At 40.9% G+C, this 21788-nt stretch overlaps 1 protein-coding gene across 2 annotated transcripts in view; it reads right to left on the bottom strand.

Moving 5' to 3' along the window:
* Window positions 1-8450: 8450 nt before the first annotated feature.
* The window catches only part of LOC130913267 (ADP-ribosylation factor-like protein 15), a 258841-nt gene continuing 245503 nt past the window's right edge, over window positions 8451-21788 (bottom strand). For both annotated transcript variants that reach the window (XM_057831732.1, XM_057831730.1), the window contains exon 5: window positions 8451-11617. In XM_057831732.1, coding sequence (XP_057687715.1) covers window positions 11465-11617 — 153 coding nt within the window. In that variant the 3' untranslated portion in view covers window positions 8451-11464. The remainder of the gene's footprint in view (window positions 11618-21788) is intronic.

The following is a 21788-nucleotide window of genomic DNA, read 5'->3' as shown; positions in this document are numbered from 1 at the left end:
TGTCAAACATGGTGGTGGCAGCATCATAGTTTGGGCCTGCTTTTCTTCAGCAGGGACAGGGAAGATGGTTAAAATTGACGGGAAGATGGATGCAGCCAAATACAGAAACATTCTGGAAGAAAAGCTGTTGGTATCTGCACAAGACCTGAGACTGGGACGGAGATTTATCTTCCAACAGGACAATGATCCAAAACATAAAGCCAAATCTATAATGGAATGGTTCAAAAATAAACGTATCCAGGTGTTAGAATGGCCAAGTCAAAGTCCAGACCTGAATCCAATGGAGAATCTGTGGAAAGAGCTGAAGACTGCTGTTCACAAACACTCTCCATCCAACCTCACTGAGCTCGAGCTGTTTTGCAAGGAAGAATGGGCAAGAATGTCAGTCTCTCCATGTGCAAAACTGATAGAAACATACCCCAAGCGACTTGCAGCTGTAATTGGAGCAAAAGGTGGCGCTACAAAGTATTAACGCAAGGGGGCCGAATAATATTGCACGCCCCACTTTTCAGTTTTTTATTTGTTAAAAAAGTTTAAATGATCCAATAAATTTTGTTCCACTTCACGATTGTGTCCCACTTGTTGTTGATTCTTGACAAAAAATTCAAATTTTATATCTTTATGTTTGAAGCCTGAAATGTGGCGAAAGGTTGCAAGGTTCAAGGGGGCTGAATACTTTTGCAAGGCACTGTACAATGTCCTAAGTTAGCCAATTACAACAATGCACCAATTGGCTGTAAACATTAGCATTATTTAGCATTTAAGCTAGCAGAGTTTTGCTATGCCAGTTAGTCAATTGTTGCATTATTTCAACTGGCTAACTTGCATAGTAAAAGTCTGCTAGCGCAATATGTAGCATTTAAGCTAGCGGACTTTTGCTATGCAAGTTAGTCAATTGTTGCATTGTTGCAATTGGCTAACTTGCATTGCAAAAGTCCACTAGCTTAAATGCTGTATAATGCTAATATTTACCAGGTATTTTCTGGTGCGCAATTTATTTGATTTCTTTCGATGCCCCTTAAGGGGCGCCGTACGTTTGATATTGCTTATTGTAATAATATATACAGTATATAGTAATAATTATTACTGTCTGTGGTTATTGTACAAGAATTGACCATGTTGTGTGTGTTCCATGGAAGCAAAAGATTCAGCAGGTACACTCGTTCAAATTTTCACAAATTTAATGAACGTTGAAAAACAGAAGCAGAGTCAGGATTGAACAAGTACAGATGAAAAAAAAAAAGTGAAAAGCATTCTGTCCTTTATCGACATCGCTGAGTTGGTGCCGGGTTCGTAAAAAAATGCACATCCACTTTTTGGGGGGCTTCTTCGCAGACAGTTGGAAGGCATTAGGCTGTCAGACAGGGACTTGTCATGTGCAGCTGTTGCTGCGGCTGATTAATTGACTTTGGATTGGTCGGCGCGAGGCGTATTCAGACAAATGGACCAAAACAAAAACAACATCAAGTGAGTTGAGACGCAGAAACGCATCGAGAACCTATGCCTTGACGTCACAGCGGAGCATGTATGTACAGGTATGAGAAGGAAAGGCACACTTAAACGTGGGGGGGTGGGGTGGCAATTGTCATGGAAACCATACAAACAATCATTTTGGAATTTTTGAAGAGGGAAAAAAAAGTTGCAGTGGTATCTTATTAGGCTAGGTTCAGACCTCAGGTCTTGTCAAACTCATTTCAGATGCAAATTTGTACAAAAATGTCAATCGTTTGTGCTATGTTTGTGCTGCCATCGTTTTTAGGATATTTACAATTCTTTCATCAGTCAATCTGAGGGCAACCAGCCACCCCCCTTTTTGATTAAAAATAGTGTCAATCGTTTATGCTTTGATTGTGCTATTGTTTTTGAGACATTAATTTCAAGTGATGACGTCACTTGCAACTTTTCCCTATCCAACTCCCGCAGCTGACAGAGCGTACCAACTCTCTCAATAACAGAGGGGTGATTGGGATATTAATTTTGAGTGATGACGTGACTCGCAGCCCCAATTTACTAAAAAATGGACATGTAGGGGAGCCATTTGTTCATGCTACGTTTGTGCTAGTTGTTTAGACACCCCTCTGTTATTTAGGTAGTTGGTACGCTCCGTCAGCCACGCCGTAGCAGCTGCGATTGACATCTTCATTCGAAATTAAAATCTATCAAACAATAGCAGCACAAACGAAAATTTTTACAGCACAAACGTTGCATAAACGAACGGAACCATTTCGGGTAAGTTTTGCCATAAATGGCGGCCTGCGTGGCATCATCACTCGAAATTGATATCTCAATATATCAAAAACGATAGCTGCACAAACGAAGCAAAGGATTGACACCCATTTTAGCCATTTTTAATCAAATTGGGGGTCTGGTTGACCTCAGATTGACCTATAAAAGAATTGTTGTTATCTTTAAAACGATAGCAGCACAAACCAATAGCATGAGATATTAATTTCGAGTGATGACGTGACTCGCAGCCCCTCCATTTACTGCAAAAATGGACACGAAGCGGTGCCATTCGTTTGTGCTACGTTTGCGCTAGTTGTTGGGACACCCCTCTGTTATTGAGAGACTAGGTACGCTCCGTCAGCTGCCGGAGTTAGGAGATGGAAGAGCTGTGAGTGACACAATCGCTCGAAATTGATATCTCTATATTTATAAAATGATAGATAGCAACAGAAACTTAGCATAAACGAATGGCACTATTTTGGGTCCATTTTGCAGTAAATGAGGGGCCGCGTGACGTCATCACTCGAAATATCTCAAAAACGATAGCAGCACAAACGTAGCACAAACGATTGACATCATTTTTATATACATTTGCGTCGGATGGGGGGCCAAGTTCATGGAGGTGGACGGACCAGTTCATCTTTTTTGCCAAATACGTTGTGATGCTCCGACAGGCACAAATACTTGTGGGTACACGTTCCTTGAGTGGCACCATCATTGAAAATAGTTGTCCAATGCACGACATGAGTGGATTGGTAAGGTATGTAATAAGTGAGCCTGACTTGTTTCATTTCCTTAATGGAAAATCCCCGCTAAGATTTCTCAAAAGTGCAAGCACCTTATGACTGAAACCAAATTGAAACATTTTTGGGAGATAGTTTGGACACAGCCAAAATAGGACTCTGATGAATAAGTATTCACGTCCAAAAAGGGTATGACAACACCTGGGGAAACGCTAATATTCCATCATTTATCCATCAACGCATGTCTTTTGAATTCATATCATGCCACTTCGTGTAATTACACACATCGCAACACCAAGAAAATGATAGAAATTAGGTCGATTGTCAAGCTAAAAGGACCCGCCCCCGAGATGCCGGAAATCAAGCATATTGTGTGCGTGACGTCACTATAGGGAAACAACCGGCTCAGTGCTTAGTACTGAATGGCGGCGATGATGGCGGACAATTTTGTTTCTATTTGCAGCGACGAATCCGACGTAACGAACATTCTTCTAATGGTGACGAGGAGAGTTATGAACCTTTCTTTGGTGTTTTGGGTTATCAATTTGAGACCAAAAGAAAGCCAATGCAGCCTAATGAAAGGATCATTGAGGGGAGCAATCACACTGATGAAACACCGGCGGCAACAGAATCACCGAATGGTTTGTTTTGCATTTCTTTTTGTGAAGCTGATACACCGTGACCGCAAAATAATGTATAGAATAATTATCATTTAATACGCTATCATCAGTTTCGCTCTGCCAACCGACACAAATATGAATGGGATTAGAGCAGGGGTCCCCAACCTTTTTTGCACCACGGACTGGTGTGATTTGGGTCTTTTTTTCACGGACCGGTGTCCCACTTTTATATTCAGTTGGACTCTCAATGTTATCCAATGGTGCTAAAAAACTATTTACATCACAAACATACATGTGCAACACGGAAATGGCGTAAATTAACGCTTAACGACACGGCGAAGTCGTTAAGTGACAGGGCTACGTGCAGTTGTTGTGTGCGCCAAACATGGCAAACGTAAATTAATATTCCTTTCTTTAAAGCAGTACTTCTCAAATAGTGGGGCGGGCCCCCCCAGGGGGGTGCAGAGCGATGCTGGGGGTGGCGCATGTGACCTTGGGGAACATACATTTTTGTACTACAATAATAAAGTGTAATGGCACGTCCACTCAGTGGGTGGCAGTGCCACTCTCATTTTTAGCGTGTGCGCAGTATTTTTTGAACAAAACAAGAGCACACAGCAAAGAGCTCTGGAGATATGAAAAGCTTAGACAAGGAAATATGATGAAGCATATGTAGCATTTAGCTTTTGGCTTTGACTTTTAGTACAGTGGAAGAGGAGGAAAGACCAGACTGTTTACTTTCGCAGCGGACAGCAGTAATTATTTTTTTCAGCGAGTGCCAAATATTGCCAACAATTCTCCCGCTTTGTAAGTGTTACATCGGTAAACCAGCGAGCACTGTCAGCATCATATAAGGTGGCATACCAAGCTGCTCAGTGCAAAATAACCCCACACCATAGCAAAGGAGCTAATACTGCATGCAGCAAAAATAAATACTGTCCCTCTCTCCAATGACACTGTCCTTTTGCTGGGTTAATTTTTGTTTTTATGGTCTAATTGTTGGACATATTGTCCTAATGAGTTAATGTCGCTAATCAATTTGTATTATTATTTATTGATTTTATTACATTTTATTTTTCAGCATCAAACGGTCAAAAAAAATGTATCGAGTATTTTTACAGAATGGACGTGTTTGTTTTTTTTCACTTTATTGTAAGTTGATCTAAATTATGTTTTACTTTAACATTAAAAAGAACACAATGTTATGCAGAGTTGTACTTAAAATGAATATGAATTTTATATACAAATGATACTACAGTGTATTTACAGTGGTGGCAGAGAATTTTTAGTATATTGGGGGGGCGCGGAATGTTTACGTCTTCCTGGGGGGAGGCGTAACAGAAAATAATTGAGAAGCACTGCTTTAAAGAAAGTTTGTAGTGTGTACTTAGGAATCGCTGCATTCGCGGTCCTTTTTAACGTTACGCGCATGGCAACTTTGTCAGAACACCGGCAATGTGCGGCAGAAAAATACAGCAAATATAAAATAGCATTTGTTTTTAGCCCCGTCGTGTTAAGTGCAGGGAAAAAATACAACTCACCCGCTGAATCAGTGGGACGGCTGAGTTTGTTTCGTTGAGACGAGATGGACCCGAGATGCGAGAGTGAGAGAAGCTAGCATCACAAATACACGATGTTGGAAATTGTAGTACAGTTTTCAGCGCGCTCCTAGCGATGTCAGGATATTCCGAAATGACTTTAATCCAGAACTTTGGTAGAGTTGTTGTCTCAAATGTACGTTTAAGTCGCCGTGATTTGCGATCTCTACAAGCTGATATTCCTGTTCCACAGACATGCTCGAATCACTCGATTTATTCACATACGGGTCACAAATTCACTCCTTTGCAGTTTGCGGGTCTTAAGTGATTGGGAAGTAGCATAAATTTGGTTTTCTTTGAGGTTGTAGGCACATCTTCTGGCTCGTCAGGTTCCTGTTTCCCTGTAAAATTGCAAAATTAGCCCTCTTAGCACTGACTAACTTTACTCATTGTCTGCGTAGTCCAGCTTTTTCTCGCGTCCGGGAACTCATGGGTACTACATTGTGACAAATGGCTATTTGTAAACCACATAGCATGACAGGTTTGAACCATTTTAGCCATTTTTTGATAAAATACGAACGCAACTTTCTCGTCGATAAACAACGACGGCACCTTCCTCGACCTTTTGTTTCTTGTTATGACGTCTCCGCCCCATTCGGCTGTTTCAGGAACACTTTCGGAAATGTTGGTCATTTTCGATCTATTTTCGATAATTGCTCATTAATGTGATTGATTTTTTTGTTAACTTTATCAATATTTGTTATCTTGGCACATAACGGTTCTAATGATGTCTCACACGCCCTTTGCGTTTTCATACCCTTTAAAAAGGACTGCCAAAAATAACACTGAACTAGCAGTAGTGTTACAAGTTCATTCTGACTTGCTTTCCCGATGTGACACCAACTAGGGAGGGGATACACCTTATAGGACATGAAGAGTGAAGTCAGAACATATTTGGATATGACTATTATTAATGTATAAACTACTTTTGAATTTATTGCTTTGTGTGTATGACAATCAGAATTAATGGCATGAATCTCATGCTATTAATCACAATTCAAAATATTCTAATCATTGTCCACCCCTAGTTATATTGAAAAGTGACCTTTTGCTTCTTGCTCTTCTACTGTCATTTTTAGGCAGTGTGTTACCAAAGTCCAACACATGATGTGATATGCGTTTATAAAAACAACTATTCCAAACATGAAGCTTCATACACTGCTAAAGCACATTTTGGTGCCCTAACACAGTCACAAGATTAGTAGCTCTACTGTGTACGGTGCGCTTGTGGCGTGGTAACTGTCAAGCTGACAGGCTCAGGTTAGATATGGCGCTGACATACTGACTACGTTTACATGGACACTTTTATTAAGATGTAAACCCTGACCGGAACATACACTGCTGGCCAAGAGTATTGGCACCCCTGCAATTCTGTCAGATAATGCTCAATATCTCCCAGAAATGATTACAATGCTTTGGTAGTAATATCTTCAGGGGTGAAAGTGGACGGGAACGGTCAGGAACGCAGTTCCGGTATAAGATTCAGGGCAGGAACGCAGTTCCGGTATAAGATTCAGTTCATGTTTTCTGAAACAGCAAAAAAAAAGGGGCAATGCAGCAGAAAATGGATCAAATCTTTAAGAGCAAGGGAAGAGTTAAAGTGGCCTATTTATCATATTTAGTTTTATTTGCTCTGATGGGGAGGTTCAGAACATCTTAGCTGTCAATGTGCACTTTGGATTTTTATTTGTTCATTTATGTTGGCTACTTACAGTGCCTTGCAAAAGTATTCGGCCCCCTTGAATCTTGTAACCTTTCGCCACATTTCAGGCTTCAAACATAAAGATATGAAATTTAATTTTTCTGTCAAAAATCAACAACAAGTGGGACACAATCGTGAAGTGGAACAACATTTATAGGATAATTTCAACTTTTTTAACAAATAAAAAACTGAAAAGTGGGGCGTGCAATATTATTCGGCCCCTTTACTTTCAGTGCAGCAAACTCACTCCAGAAGTTCAGTGAGGATCTCTGAATGATCCAATGTTGTCCTAAATGACCGATGATGATAAATAGAATCCACCTGTGTGTAATCAAGTCTCCGTATAAATGCACCTGCTCTGTGCTAGTCTCAGGGTTCTGTTTAAAGTGCAGAGAGCATTATGAAAACCAAGGAACACACCAGGCAGGTCCGAGATACTGTTGTGGAGAAGTTTAAAGCCGGATTTGGATACAAAAAGATTTCCCAAGCTTTAAACATCTCAAGGAGCACTGTGCAAGCCATCATATTGAAATGGAAGGAGCATCAGACCACTGCAAATCTACCAAAACCCGGCCGTCCTTCCAAACTTTTTTCTCAAACAAGGAGAAAACTGATCAGAGATGCAGCCAAGAGTCCCATGATCACTCTGGATGATCTACAGCTGAGGTGGGAGAGTCTGTCCATAGGACAACAATCAGTCGTACACTGCACAAATCTGGCCTTTATGGAAGAGTGGCAAGAAGAAAGCCATTTCTCAAAGATATCCAAAAAAAGTCTCGTTTAAAGTTTGCCACAAGCCACCTGGGAGACACACCAAACATGTGGAAGAAGGTGCTCTGGTCAGATGAAACCAAAATTGAACTTTTTGGCCACAATGCAAAACGATATGTTTGGCGTAAAAGCAACACAGCTCATCACCCTGAACACACCATCCCCACTGTCAAACATGGTGGTGGCAGCGTCATGGTTTGGGCCTGCTTTTCTTCAGCAGGGACAGGGAAGATGGTTAAAATTGACGGGAAGATGGATGCAGCCAAATACAGGAACATTCTGGAAGAAAAGCTGTTGGTATCTGCACAAGACCTGAGACTGGGACGGAGATTTATCTTCCAACAGGACAATGATCCAAAACATAAAGCCAAATCTACAATGGAATGGTACAAAAATAAACGTATCCAGGTGTTAGAATGGCCAAGTCAAAGTCCAGACCTGAATCCAATGGAGAATCTGTGGAAAAAGCTGAAGACTGCTGTTCACAAACACTCTCCATCCAACCTCACTGAGCTCGAGCTGTTTTGCAAGGAAGAATGGGCAAGAATGTCAGTCTCTCGATGTGCAAAACGGATAGAAACATACCCCAAGCGACTTGCAGCTGTAATTGGAGCAAAAGGTGGCGCTACAAAGTATTAACGCAAGGGGGCCGAATAATATTGCACGCCCCACTTTTCAGTTTTTTATTTGTTAAAAAAGTTGAAATTATCCAATAAATTTTGTTCCACTTCACGATTGTGTCCCACTTGGTGTTGATTCTTGACAAAAAAATTTAAATTTTATATCTTTATGTTTGAAGCCTGAAATGTGGCGAAAGGTTGCAAGGTTCAAGGGGGCCGAATACTTTTGCAAGGCACTGTATTTCCTTATGATTTAAAAAAGTCCATGTTGCGCGATCTTCAAAATATATTCCATTTCACTCTGCATAATATGTCATTTGTACTTATTTTTCTGAATGTATGTTACTTATGTCTTTATTATTAAAAATACATTTACATTGTCTTCAATTTTAATATACGTTACATCCTATGTTCTTTAGTAGTTAAAAGTGCGATTTGACATTTAGCATGTGAGGAAATGAGGGAAAATAAAAATTTGGAGATTGAGATTGGGGTTATAGCTGTTTTTGTTAACTTTTATTTTGCAAATCATTGAAAAGAATACAATTTTGAATGAAAATCAGTTTTTGTATGTGTTATGGAACTAACTGACCAAAACAGTTTTCTTTGCATTTCAGTAGTTTTGACCCCCGACCCCACCCAAACATAAATAAATAAAATTTCTGGCTCCGTGGCGACCTTCATGTCGGGGAGTTCCGGCAAGAAATTCAAACGTTTTTCACCCCTGAATATCTTCATTTATTTTGCTCGCAATGAAAAAACACAAAAGAGAATGGGGAAAAAAATGAAATCATTACCATTTTACACATAACTCCACAAATGAACCGGACAAAAGTTTTGGCACCCTCAGCCTGATACTTGGTAGCACAACCTTTAGACGAAATAACTGCGAACAACCGCTTCCGGTATCTATCAATGAGTTTCTTACAATGCTTAGCTGGAATTTTAGACCATTCGTCTTTGGCCAACTGCTCCAGGTCTCTGAGATTTGAAGGGTGCCATTTTCAGAACTCTCCACAGGTGTTCTACGGAATTCAGGTCTGGACTCATTGCTGGCCATGTCTCCAGTGCTTTCTCTCCAACCATTTTCTAGTGCTTTTTGAAGTGTGTTTTGGCTCATTGTCCTGCTGGAAGACCCATGACCTCTGAGGGAGACCCAGATTTCTCACACATTACGCTGCAAAATTTGTTTGTAGTCTTCAGGCTTCATAACGCCATGCACACGGTCAAGCAGTCCAGTGCCAGAGGCAGCTAAGCAACCCCAAAACATCAGGGAACCGCCGCCATGTTTGACTGCGGGGACCTTGTTCTGTTCTTTAAAGGTGTCGTTTTTTCCCTCTGTAAACTCTATGTTGATGCCTTTACCCAAAACCCTTTACTTTTGTCTCATCTGACCAGAGAACATTTTTCCAGAATGTTTTTGGCTTTCTCAGGTAAGTTTTGGCAAAGTCCAGCCTGGCTTTTTTATGTCAGAAGTGGGGTATTCCTGGGTAGTCCCTTTTCATTTAGACGCCGACGGAACGTACGGGTTGACATTGTTGTACCCTCGGACTGCGGGACAACTTGGACTTGTTTGGATGTTAGTCAAGGTTCTTTATCCACCATCTGCACAATCTTTCGTTGAAATCTTTCGTCAATTCTTTCTTTTCTAGGTAGGTAATCCACATCTTTCATGAAATCTCTCATCAATTTTTCTTTTCCGTCCACATCTACGGAGGTTAGCCACAGTGCCATGGGCTTTACACTTATTGATGACACTGCGCACGGTAGACAGGAAGATTCAGGTCTTTGGAGATGGACTTGTAGCCTTGAGATTGCCCATGCTTCCTCACAATTTTGCTTCTCAAGTCCTCAGACAGTTCTTTGGTCTTCTTTCTTTTCTCCATGCTCAACGTGGTACACACAAGGACACAGGTTGAGTCAACTTTAATCCATTTTAACTGGCTGTACGTGTGATTTAGTTATTGCCACCATTTGTTATGTGCCACAGGTAAGTAACAGGGGCTTACACAAATTAGAGAAGCATCACATGACTTTTCAAAGGGTGCCAATACTTTTGTCCAGCCATTTTTTAAAAAAAGTTTTGTGTAACATGATAATGATTTAATTTTTTCCCCCATTTTCTTGGGGGGTGTTTTTTCATTATAAGCAAAATCAATGAAGATATTACTAAGAAAGCATTAGTAATTGCACAATTTTCTGGGATAAATTAAGCATTATCTGACAGAATTGCAGGGGTGCTAATACTTTTGGCCAGCACTGTATATATCACATATTTGCCCCTCTATTTGTACTTTTACTTCATAAAAAGTGAGTAGTTCATCCACCACTGTCCGTGACCAACATGTTGCTGGAGATTTTATAAGATCTTTAAAATGTTGAAAGGCTTTATGGTTTTGGGGGGGGGGGGGGGGGGGGGTACACGATATAACACTAATGTTTAATGTCGAAATGGACGGAACGATGTTTTGTTGACACGGAATTCAGTAGGGCTTTTTTTTTTCTTTTACTACTATCCCCGGTAAATGCTGCCTTCACATGCCGTAGGAAAGATGAAAACTACCACATTTGTAATTAATAGCATGTTCTTAAGTTCAAGTTTTTGTTTGTAACTGAACACTTTAGCGAACACGTTGTTTAAAAATAAGATTTTTTATAAATGTGTACACTATGTTTTTAGGATGGTGCCCCCCCCCCCAAAAAAAAACACGCAAATTGACGATAAATCTCAAAAACTTAGTTTACTTAACTTAGCTAACCATAATTGCAACACCACATGAAGGCAGCAACCATCTGCAAAGACGCAAATCGAAAACAGTTCAACCGATCATCATTTTAATCCAAATACTAATCAGATTAAGTAAATTTTGTCCATGTAAACATAGCCACTAATATGTAACCATGATATGTACATGACACACATGGAGTGGAAACAAACGTCAAGGTTCCCACTCGGACATTGTGAAAAGTCGTGAAAGAGTTGAATTTATCTACAGACAACCTGGGCTCCATTTTGTGTGCGCGCGTCAACAGGGACAGCGAAGCCCGCCTCGGCACGCGGTGCGTCATAACGACGAGGTTCTACGTGGTTCTGAAGGCCCCTGGAAGGTAGTCCTGAAGAAAGGGGGGCGCGGATACATCGGCGCGGGACGCCATACGTGTCTCTGGGCGCGAATAGACGCCGTCATATCCTGGCCACCGGCGCGTCTTTGTCTTCCAGCAGGCCAATGAACTGAGCGAAGCTTTCCTTTATGGCGTCCACGTGGTCTGTGCTGCTGCCGTCCAGGATCCAGCGCTTGCCCCGGGCCAGCGGTTCCAGCTCAAAATACTTCTTTATCTGCACACACACACGGATGGGAAGAGACATGTTTTACGATGATTGAGAGCAATCAAAAGTCGACATCAACAACAAGTTAGCCAATTGCTGTGTACATTAGCATTATGTAGCATTTAAGATAGTGGACTTTTGCTATGAAAGTTAGCCAATTGTTGTAAACCTTAGCATTATATAGCATTTAAGCTAGCGGACTTTTACTATGCAAGCTAGCCAATTGTTGTAAACATTAGAAATATGTAGCATTAAAACTAGTGGACCTTTGCTATGCAAGTTAGCATTATATAGCGCAGACATTTTCTTCGCAATTTTAAACATTAGCATTATGTAGCATTTAAACTAGCAAACTTTAGCATTTAAGCTAGCAGACCTTTGCTGTTTAAGTCAGCCAATTGTTTTAAACATTAGCATTATGTAGCATTTAAGCTAGCGGACTTTCACATTATGCTGGTTTAATAGTTTGTCAGTTTATTTCGGTTATTGTTTGTGTGCAATCTAGAACATTGATTGAGAATATCAATTGAATGGGAATAACAATTTGTCAAGGGCAATTGTCGTGATAGTAATTTATAAGCCTACTGTGTGTATGTGTATTGACTGGACTACAATTCTATGGGTCTGCATTTTATATGTATATTTTTAAAAGTCTTTTTTTTTTTCAAACTGCATTTTTCCATCCAGAGTGACGGGCACACTATAAATATATTAAAGTAGTATAGGCATCTTTGAGTGAACTTCGAGTAAAATTCAAGTATCTTGAGGCCGGGCTCAAAATATGGTCACCCTACATTATGTAGTATTTAAGCTAGCAGACCTTTGCTATGCAAGTTAGCCAATTGTTGCAAACATTAGCATTATGTACCATTTAAGCTAGCGGACTTTTGCTGCTGTACAAGTTAGCCAATTGTTTTAAACATTAGCATTACGTAGCATTTAAGCTAGCATACTTTAGCATTTAAGATGGCAGACTTTTGCTATGCAAGTTAGCCAATAGTTTTAAACATTAGCATTGTGTAGCATTTAAGACGGCGGACTTTTGCTATGTTATGTAGCATTTAAGCTAGCAGACTTTTGCTATGCAAGTTAGCCAATTGTTGTATACATTAGCATTATGTACCATTTAAGCTAGTGGACTTTTGCTATTCAAGTTAACCGATTTTTGTCAACATTAGCATTATGTAGGATTTAAGCTAGCAGACTTTTGCGATGCAAGTTAGCCAATTGCAACAATTGGCTAACTTGCATCGCAAATGTCTGCAAGCTTAAATCCTATATAATGCTAATGTTTACCAGATAGTTTATTGTGCGCACCAGATTGTTTCTCATGCGCATCAGATTGCTTAAATTTTATTTTTGTCGATGTCCCTTTAGGGAGCCGTAAAATTCATTTAACTTTAGCAAGACAACAAAGACTAAGACAAAAAGTTGAGGGAAACTTGACAGCTGTTACACTGTCCTTCAAAATACTGCCAACGGTCACACTAGTAGTATTTAAAAAAAAAAAAATTAAGTGGTATTGGATAATTTCCCGCCCAACAAAATGTCGTTATTAACAACATGGATAATAACCATCATTAACTATAGTGCCACTTATTGGTACACGAAAAAACAAGGAAAAAAAGCCCAGACATTGTTGTTTTAGATTTCATGTATCAACAATCTGTTTGCATTTTTCCCCAAAAAATCCTCCCGATAATGATAGCGAAAATGCGATCATCAATCCATATTTCCTCATTGCATGCAAGCTGTCTTGCCAGTTGACCTCACAGCCGTCTGCAAAACAACATCGTCAGCCAAGAATCGCATTGATTGCTTCCTTTTTTGTCTTTAAAGGTGGCGTCATTTCTCCAATCGCCCACTTTGACGGGAACATGCGCGGACTTGTGAACAATCTCCAATTTGTTCATATTTCCAGTTTGTCCCAAAGGAGCAAATGGAAATCATCAGGTGCAGGGGTCAATCTGTGGCTAACACAAAATATTTTAAAGGGATCCACGGACAGAGAGACTTGTGTTCTTAAAAGATGAACGTTATTATGAGTTCAAATAATTTGATATTGATATGTTTTGAACTACCAATGTGCTATGCTTGTGCTGTGTTTCACCAGTCAGTAAAATGACATTTCTGTATCTGTAAACGAGCTCTGTTTTCTTGTATTCTTCAATTTATTGGTGCTAAAATTAGGGTGCGCGTTATACACGGGTACAATAATTTTCCCTAGATTTTACAAGTATATTTGGGGTGCGCGTTATACACGGGTGCGCCTTATATTCGGGAAATTACGGTAGTAGGTCGCCATTGTTTTTGACATCGCAGGGCAGTGACGTCAATAGGCTACGCTGCCGGGCATCCAAAGTATGACTCTAGCGACATAAACATATAATCTGTTCAAGCCTTTCGATTTGAACCTGAGAGGAACATTAAAGTGCCTATGGCAGCAAAAAGCATCTTTATTTCATATTTTACGTGGTAATTTATGCTCCTGAATGAAATGGACCACTTGGATGTGTGTGGAAATGATCGATATATTTATTCAATTTTTTGAATCTCGCGCCATGAAAATGAGTGACGTCCTAGATTGACGAAGAATGCGAATGTGACATCAGCCGGCTAATCTTCTTCTGTATACAGCCAATATATTGATTGACTGATTTTCCGGATTATATAATTTTTTTTCGCATCACAACAGCGTTATGCCCCCCACAAGGAAGTCGTAAATGTTCTGCAAACCCCCCCGTTTGCCTCCACTGTAAATATACTGTAGTATCATTTGTATATAAAATTCTTATTATTATAAGTACACCTCTGCATAACATTGTTACAAAAGCATAACATTAAAAAAAAATTTTTTTTTTTTTAAAGCACATCCATACTGTAGAAATACACTCGATATTTTTTGACCGTTTGATACTGAAATAAAATCAAATAAAATCAATAAATAATAATAAATTCAAATTGATTAGCAACATTAACTCACAAGGACCATATGCAAAACAATTAGACAGAAAAAAACAAACATTAATAGAACAAAAACGACATTGTCATTGGACATAGAGACCATTTTTAATTTTTTCTGCAGGCAGTATCAGCTCCTTTCCTATGGTGTAGGGTTATTTTGCACTGAGCAACTTGGTATGCCACCTTATATGATGCTGACAGTGCTCGCTGGTTTACTGATGCAACACTGACAAAGCGGGAGGATTGTTGGCAATATTCGGCACGTTTTTGCTGAAAAAAATAATTCTTGCTGTCCGAAAAAAACACTTTTACACAAAGTAAACAGACTGGCCTTTCCTCGTCTCCCACTGTACTCAAAGTCAAAGCCAAAAGCCAAATGCTACATACGCTTCAACATATTTCCTTGTCTTAGCTTTTCATATCTCCAGTGCTCTTTGCTGTGTCCTCTTGTTTGGTTCAAAAATATTGCACTCATGGTGAAAATGAAAGCGGCATTGCCACCCACTGAGTGGATGTACAATTACACTTCATTCTACTGTAGTACGTTAAAAAAGTATGTTCCCCAAAGTCACATGCGCCACCCCCAGGATTGCTCTGCGCCCCCCTGGGGGGGGGCCCGCCCCACTATTTGAGAAGTACTGCACCAGGGAGAGGCATGTGAGCCTTTTTGGATTTCAAAAGTGGTGAAAGTTCCTGTTCACCACGGATAACGGCCAAAACAAGTCCAACAACTGTGGGACCTTTGGACTGACGAGGAAGTGAGTAAACTATGTGTTTTATATCATGTGAAACACGAGGATCATGGCGCACATTTTAATAAGGAGGTGGCTTGCATTTTGTAGGTGACAATGCTCCTTGTCCACCGAGAAGGCCACTTGGCTGACGACCGGTGGTTTGACACGCAATGGTCACGTCCACCCCCTCGGTCCTATTTGCATGTGCCCAGCCCCCCGCTCCAACGTTGGCCGGTTTGTCCGGCGTCCCCGGCAACGAGCACTCCTGCCAACAGCAGGAGAACGACGAGCCGAAACTTGCTCACCGCCAGGGGCTGGCCGATCGGTGAAGACAATCAACCCCGCCGCCGTGTGTCACAGGAGTCATACATACGCAAGAATAAGACTTGGTAAAGCTGCTCGGTTCGGGTTAGCATGTTGGCTAGCTGTCACACCTCCTGTTTTGTTTACGCTCTTTCCTCCGTCTCCGAAGCCAGGGCAGGGAAATGACAAAAGCCAGACTAACTCCAGTGGCATAAAATACCATTCGGGAGGTGCAAGAGGTCAACAGTTTTGACCATTATGAAGTAATTTTGCCCTGTCGTACTGAATAAATGCATGTTTTCATATTCCATTTAGCTGTGTTTTGTCTTGACCATACCATTTATTTAGCAATTGGGGGAATACACTTAGATAAAAAGAATATCCTCTAAAAATATTGGAGTAGAGAGATTGGAACAATCATGACATTTTGCTCCTCTGTCGTATTTTCCTCATTCTGAATCAGATCAAATCGTGAACCTGCCGACGTCATCAACCAGCTGGGGACGCTAGAGCGCAATAATGACAGGCTGGTCTAAACGGCAGATTAAAAGAATAATTTCTCGTCATCTGCGCATTGCCAAATTGATGTGTATAGTTCAATTGTCTCAAAATATGATTTTAATTCACATAATAATGCAAATTAAGATTTTTTTCCCATGTTGTCAGAGGCACTTTAATGAGCATGAGAGCACTGTTGCTATTTCACATAATGAGCAGCAAAAGCAAAATGAACAGGAAAGACGGAATGAGACGAGACGAGAGTAGGACAAAACCGCTGCTCTGCCATTGGCTATTGCCTAGTATTCCTGGCATCCAATTGGCTAAGAGGGCCCTCTACTGTATATGTATGTGTGTATCCCAGTAGTGCTGCAACGATAAAACGATTAATTTGAGTATTCGATTAGAAAAAGATTTGAATTAAATTTTGTTGATTCGAGTATTCGTTTGATTATTGTGGCGTTGTAATGGTTTATTTTGAAAGTGTTTGCATTCAGTTTTATTGATTTGATACACTGCCCTCTAGTCTGCCTCATTTTACATTGGTGAATCCAGCTGTTCCATGTTAAGACCAACATAAGCTAGGTTTTTGTTTGAGCAAATGTTTTTTTAATGCATTCATAATTTAGTTTATGAGTATATTTAGCCGTTTTTTGTGGGAATATGTGTCTGAACCATTTGTTAAGAGCATTGTAAAAAAAAAAAAAAGTTAGCGTTTTATAGCATTAAAGCTAGCGGATTTTGCTATGTAAGTTAGCCAATTGTTCTTTTGTTAAACATAGATCCTTATTTAATTATTTTTTATACCGTTTGAGGCTCAGCTCAGGTATTTTCATTTTTCATGTTTCTTATCCGATTACTCGATTATTCGACAAACTAGTTCATCGATTAATCGACGACTAAAATAATCGATAACTGCAGCCCTATATCCCAGAGTCCTCTTCATTCGCCCATTGTGTTCCGACAAGTTTACATGAGTGCATTAACTTTTATTTTTTTTCTTTCTTTTTTTCCATTTTGCTAACTCTCATTTTATGTTTATATTGTGCAATAACATAATTGTGAAATGTTTTGATGCATTTTAATGCGTTAGAAAAGATTTATGTCTGAATTTTGAGGGGCTTGGAACAGATTAGGGCATTTACATTGAAAACAAGTCTCTACTTACAGAATCTTCAAGTTACGGAACTACTATTAATTTCGTAAGTAGAGGTACCACTGTATATTGAAAACATCCATCTTTCCAGTCATAATGGATTGGACGTCCAGCACCGTCCATGGCAGCCAATAAGTTAAATGAGTGCCCTTAACAGCGATGATCACTGACCGATCGGAATTAACGGGTCACTTTATCTTCTTAGTGGACAACATGATCCTCACTTAAAAGCCTTAAAGTGAAATCGCTTATTCCTGCAGTGTGTCGCCATGCCCAGTATGGGGGGGGGTCAGCGGGGGTCTCGCGTCTGCTCAAATGCAGCCATCCGTGCCAGCGAGCGGGACAGCGAACAGCGTCTCCGTCCGTGTGTAATGTGAGTTTAATGACAGATTAAGTCACCTCGCTCGCCCGCGTTTGGCCGAGAGGCCCGGCGAGAAAGCCGAGCGGACCCAAACAGTGTTAACAAATCTGTCTGGGTAACATGAGCCGCTCCGGTCCGGGCAGTAGCCCCAGACGATGCGGCCGGCTGCCCGTCTGGCCGCCTGTCTGGCTGGCTGTTTGGCCTGTACCGAGCAAGGCCCTCTTCTGGAAGACTCTGGGCTCTGCACTGGCAGACGTTCAAAAGGCCAGCAGGGTTGTGTACGTGCAAGTGGAGACAGGCTTCTCTCCAGCTTCCCTTCCACAACCCTAGGGCAATTGTCTTCTCGTGCAAGGGCAGACAACCGCTCTCATCAACTACACCGGTTCTACATCTAAAGTGCCAACAATTTATGCATGTAGGGCTTGAAATCCTCTCGTCTTCTTTGGAAGATTTTCAAAAAACACCACCTTGTGTGTTAGCAAAGGTCGCACAATTAAAGTTGCTCTAGATCAGGGATGTCAAACTCATCGATGACGTAGGCCCATGGGTCGACAATATAAATGGCCCAGTGGCCTGGACGTACAGTGGGGAGAACAAGTATTTGATACACTGACAATGGCAAAACCCATTGGCAGTGTATCAAATACAGTGCCTTGCAAAAGTATTCGGCCCCCTTGAATCTTGCAACCTTTCGCCACATTTCAGGCTTCAAACATAAAGATATGAAATTTTATTTTTTTGTCAAGAATCAACAACAAGTGGGACACAATCGTGAAGTGGAACAACATTTATTGGATAATTTCAACTTTTTGAACAAATAAAAAACTGAAAAGTGGGGCGTGCAATATTATTCGGCCCCTTTACTTTCAGTGCAGCAAACTCACTCCAGGAGTTCAGTGAGGATCTCTGAATGATCCAATGTTGTCCTAAATGACCGATGATGATAAATGGAATCCACCTGTGTGTAATCAAGTCTCCGTATAAATGCACCTGCTCTGTGATAGTCTCAGGGTTCTGTTTAAAGTGCAGAGAGCATTATGAAAACCAAGGAACACACCAGGCAGGTCCCAGATACTGTTGTGGAGAAGTTTAAAGCCGGATTTGGATACAAAAAGATTTCCCAAGCTTTAAACATCTCAAGGAGCACTGTGCAAGCCATCATATTGAAATGGAAGGAGCATCAGACCACTGCAAATCTACCAAGACCCGGCCGTCCTTCCAAACTTTCTTCTCAAACAAGGAGAAAACTGATCAGAGATGCAGCCGAGAGGCCCATGATCACTCTGGATGAACTGCAGAGATCTACAGCTGAGGTGGGAGAGTGTGTCCATAGGACAACAATCAGTCGTACACTGCACAAATCTGGCCTTTATGGAAGAGTGGCAAGAAGAAAGCCATTTCTCAAAGATATCCATAAAAAGTCTCGTTTAAAGTTTGCCACAAGCCACCTGGGAGACACACCAAACATGTGGAAGAAGGTGCTCTGGTCAGATGAAACCAAAATTGAACTTTTTGGCCACAATGCAAAACGATATGTTCGGCGTAAAAGCAACACAGCTCATCGCCCTGAACACACCATACCCACTGTCAAACATGGTGGTGGCAGCATCATGGTTTGGGCCTGCTTTTCTTCAGCAGGGACAGGGAAGATGGTTAAAATTGACGGGAAGATGGATGCAGCCAAATACAGGAACATTCTGGAAGAAAAGCTGTTGGTATCTGCACAAGACCTGAGACTGGGACGGAGATTTACAGTGCCTTGCAAAAGTATTCGGCCCCCTTGAACCTTGCAACCTTTCGCCACATTTCAGGCTTCAAACATAAAGATATAAAATTTTTATTTTTTGTCAAGAATCAACAACAAGTGGGACACAATCGTGAAGTGGAACAAAATTTATTGGATAATTTAAACTTTTTTAACAAGTAAAAAACTGAAAAGTGGGGCGTGCAATATTATTCGGCCCCCTTGCGTTAATACTTTGTAGCGCCACCTTTTGCTCCAATTACAGCTGCAAGTCGCTTGGGGTATGTTTCTATCAGTTTTGCACATCGAGAGACTGACATTCTTGCCCATTCTTCCTTGCAAAACAGCTCGAGCTCAGTGAGGTTGGATGGAGAGTGTTTGTGAACAGCAGTCTTCAGCTCTTTCCACAGATTCTCCATTGGATTCAGGTCTGGACTTTGACTTGGCCATTCTAACACCTGGATACGTTTATTTTTGAACCATTCCATTGTAGATTTGGCTTTATGTTTTGGATCATTGTCCTGTTGGAAGATAAATCTCCGTCCCAGTCTCAGGTCTTGTGCAGATACCAACAAGTTTTATTCCAGAATGTTCCTATATTTGGCTGCATCCATCTTCCCGTCAATTTTAACCATCTTTCCCTGTCCCTGCTGAAGAAAAGCAGGCCCAAACCATGATGCCGCCACCACCATGTTTGACAGTGGGGATGGTGTGTTCAGGGTGATGAGCTGTGTTGCTTTTACGCCAAACATATCGTTTTGCATTGTGGCCAAAAAGTTCAATTTTGGTTTCATCTGACCAGAGCACCTTCTTCCACTTGTTTGGTGTGTCTCCCAGGTGGCTTGTGGCAAACTTTAAACGAGACTTTTTATGGATATCTTTGAGAAATGGCTTTCTTCTTGCCACTCTTCCATAAAGGCCAGATTTGTGCAGTGTACGACTGATTGTTGTCCTATGGACAGACTCTCCCACCTCAGCTGGAGATCTCTGCAGTTCATCCAGAGTGATCATGGGCCTCTTGGCTGCATCTCTGATCAGTTTTCTCCTTGTTTGAGAAGAAAGTTTGGAAGGACGGCCGGGTCTTGGTAGATTTGCAGTGGTCTGATGCTCCTTCCATTTCAATATGATGGCTTGCACAGTGCTCCCTGAGATGTTTAAAGCTTGGGAAATCTTTTTGTATCCAAATCCGGCTTTAAACTTCTCCACAACAGTATCTCGGACCTGCCTGGTGTGTTCCTTGGTTTTCATAATGCTCTCTGCACTTTAAACAGAACCCTAAGACTATCACAGAGCAGGTGCATTTATACGGAGACTTGATTACACACAGTTGGATTCTATTTATCATCATCGGTCATTTAGGACAACATTGGATCATTCAGAGATCCTCACTGAACTTCTGGAGTGAGTTTGCTGCCCTGAAAGTAAAGGGGCCGAATAATATTGCACGCCCCACTTTTCAGTTTTTTATTTGTTAAAAAAGTTTAAATTATCCAACAAATGTTGTTCCACTTCACGATTGTGTCCCACTTGTTGTTGATTCTTGACAAAAAAATTAAATTTCATATCTTTATGTTTGAAGCCTGAAATGTGGCGAAAGGTTGCAAGATTCAAGGGGGCCGAATACTTTTGCAAGGCACTGTATCTTCCAACAGGACAATGATCCAAAACATAAAGCCAAATCTACAATGGAATGGTTAAAAAAATAAACGTATTCAGGTGTTAGAATGGCCAAGTCAAAGTCCAGACCTGAATCCAATGGAGAATCTGTGGAAAGAGCTGAAGACTGCTGTTCACAAACACTCTCCATCCAACCTCACTGAGCTCGAGCCGTTTTGCAAGGAAGAATGGGCAAGAATGTCAGTCTCTCGATGTGCAAAACTGATAGAAACATACCCCAAGCGACTTGCAGCTGTAACTGGAGCAAAAGGTGGCGCTACAAAGTATTAACGCAAGGGGGCCGAATAATATTGCACGCCCCACTTTTCAGTTTTTTATTTGTTAAAAAAGCTTAAATTATCCTATAAATGTTGTTCCACTTCACGATTGTCTCCCACTTGTTGTTGATTCTTGACAAAAAAAATTAAATCTTTAATCAATCTTTATGTTTGAAGCCTGAAATGTGGCGAAAGGTTGCAAGATTCAAGGGGGCCGAATACTTTTGCAAGGCACTGTACTCCCCACTGTATTTTGGAAACCGTCAGGGGCACCAGCATGCTCACACCACTGGCCTGGTGGGAACAGCAAAAATAATGTGGTTTAAAGTAGAGCTGAAACGAATACTCGAGCAACTCGAGTAACTCGAGTTTAAAAACTGGTCCGAGTAATTTTATTCACCTCGAGTAATCGTTTATTTTGACAGCTCTAAGCGTCACGTTTTGCTCGGACTACTTTTAATGCGGGACAATGCGCTGATATCATGT

This window comes from Corythoichthys intestinalis, chromosome 3 (genome assembly GCF_030265065.1).
Source record: "Corythoichthys intestinalis isolate RoL2023-P3 chromosome 3, ASM3026506v1, whole genome shotgun sequence".
Taxonomy (NCBI): domain Eukaryota; kingdom Metazoa; phylum Chordata; class Actinopteri; order Syngnathiformes; family Syngnathidae; genus Corythoichthys; species Corythoichthys intestinalis.
The sequence above is the reverse complement of the archived record's forward strand: the minus strand, read 5'-3'. Positions and strand labels throughout refer to the sequence as shown.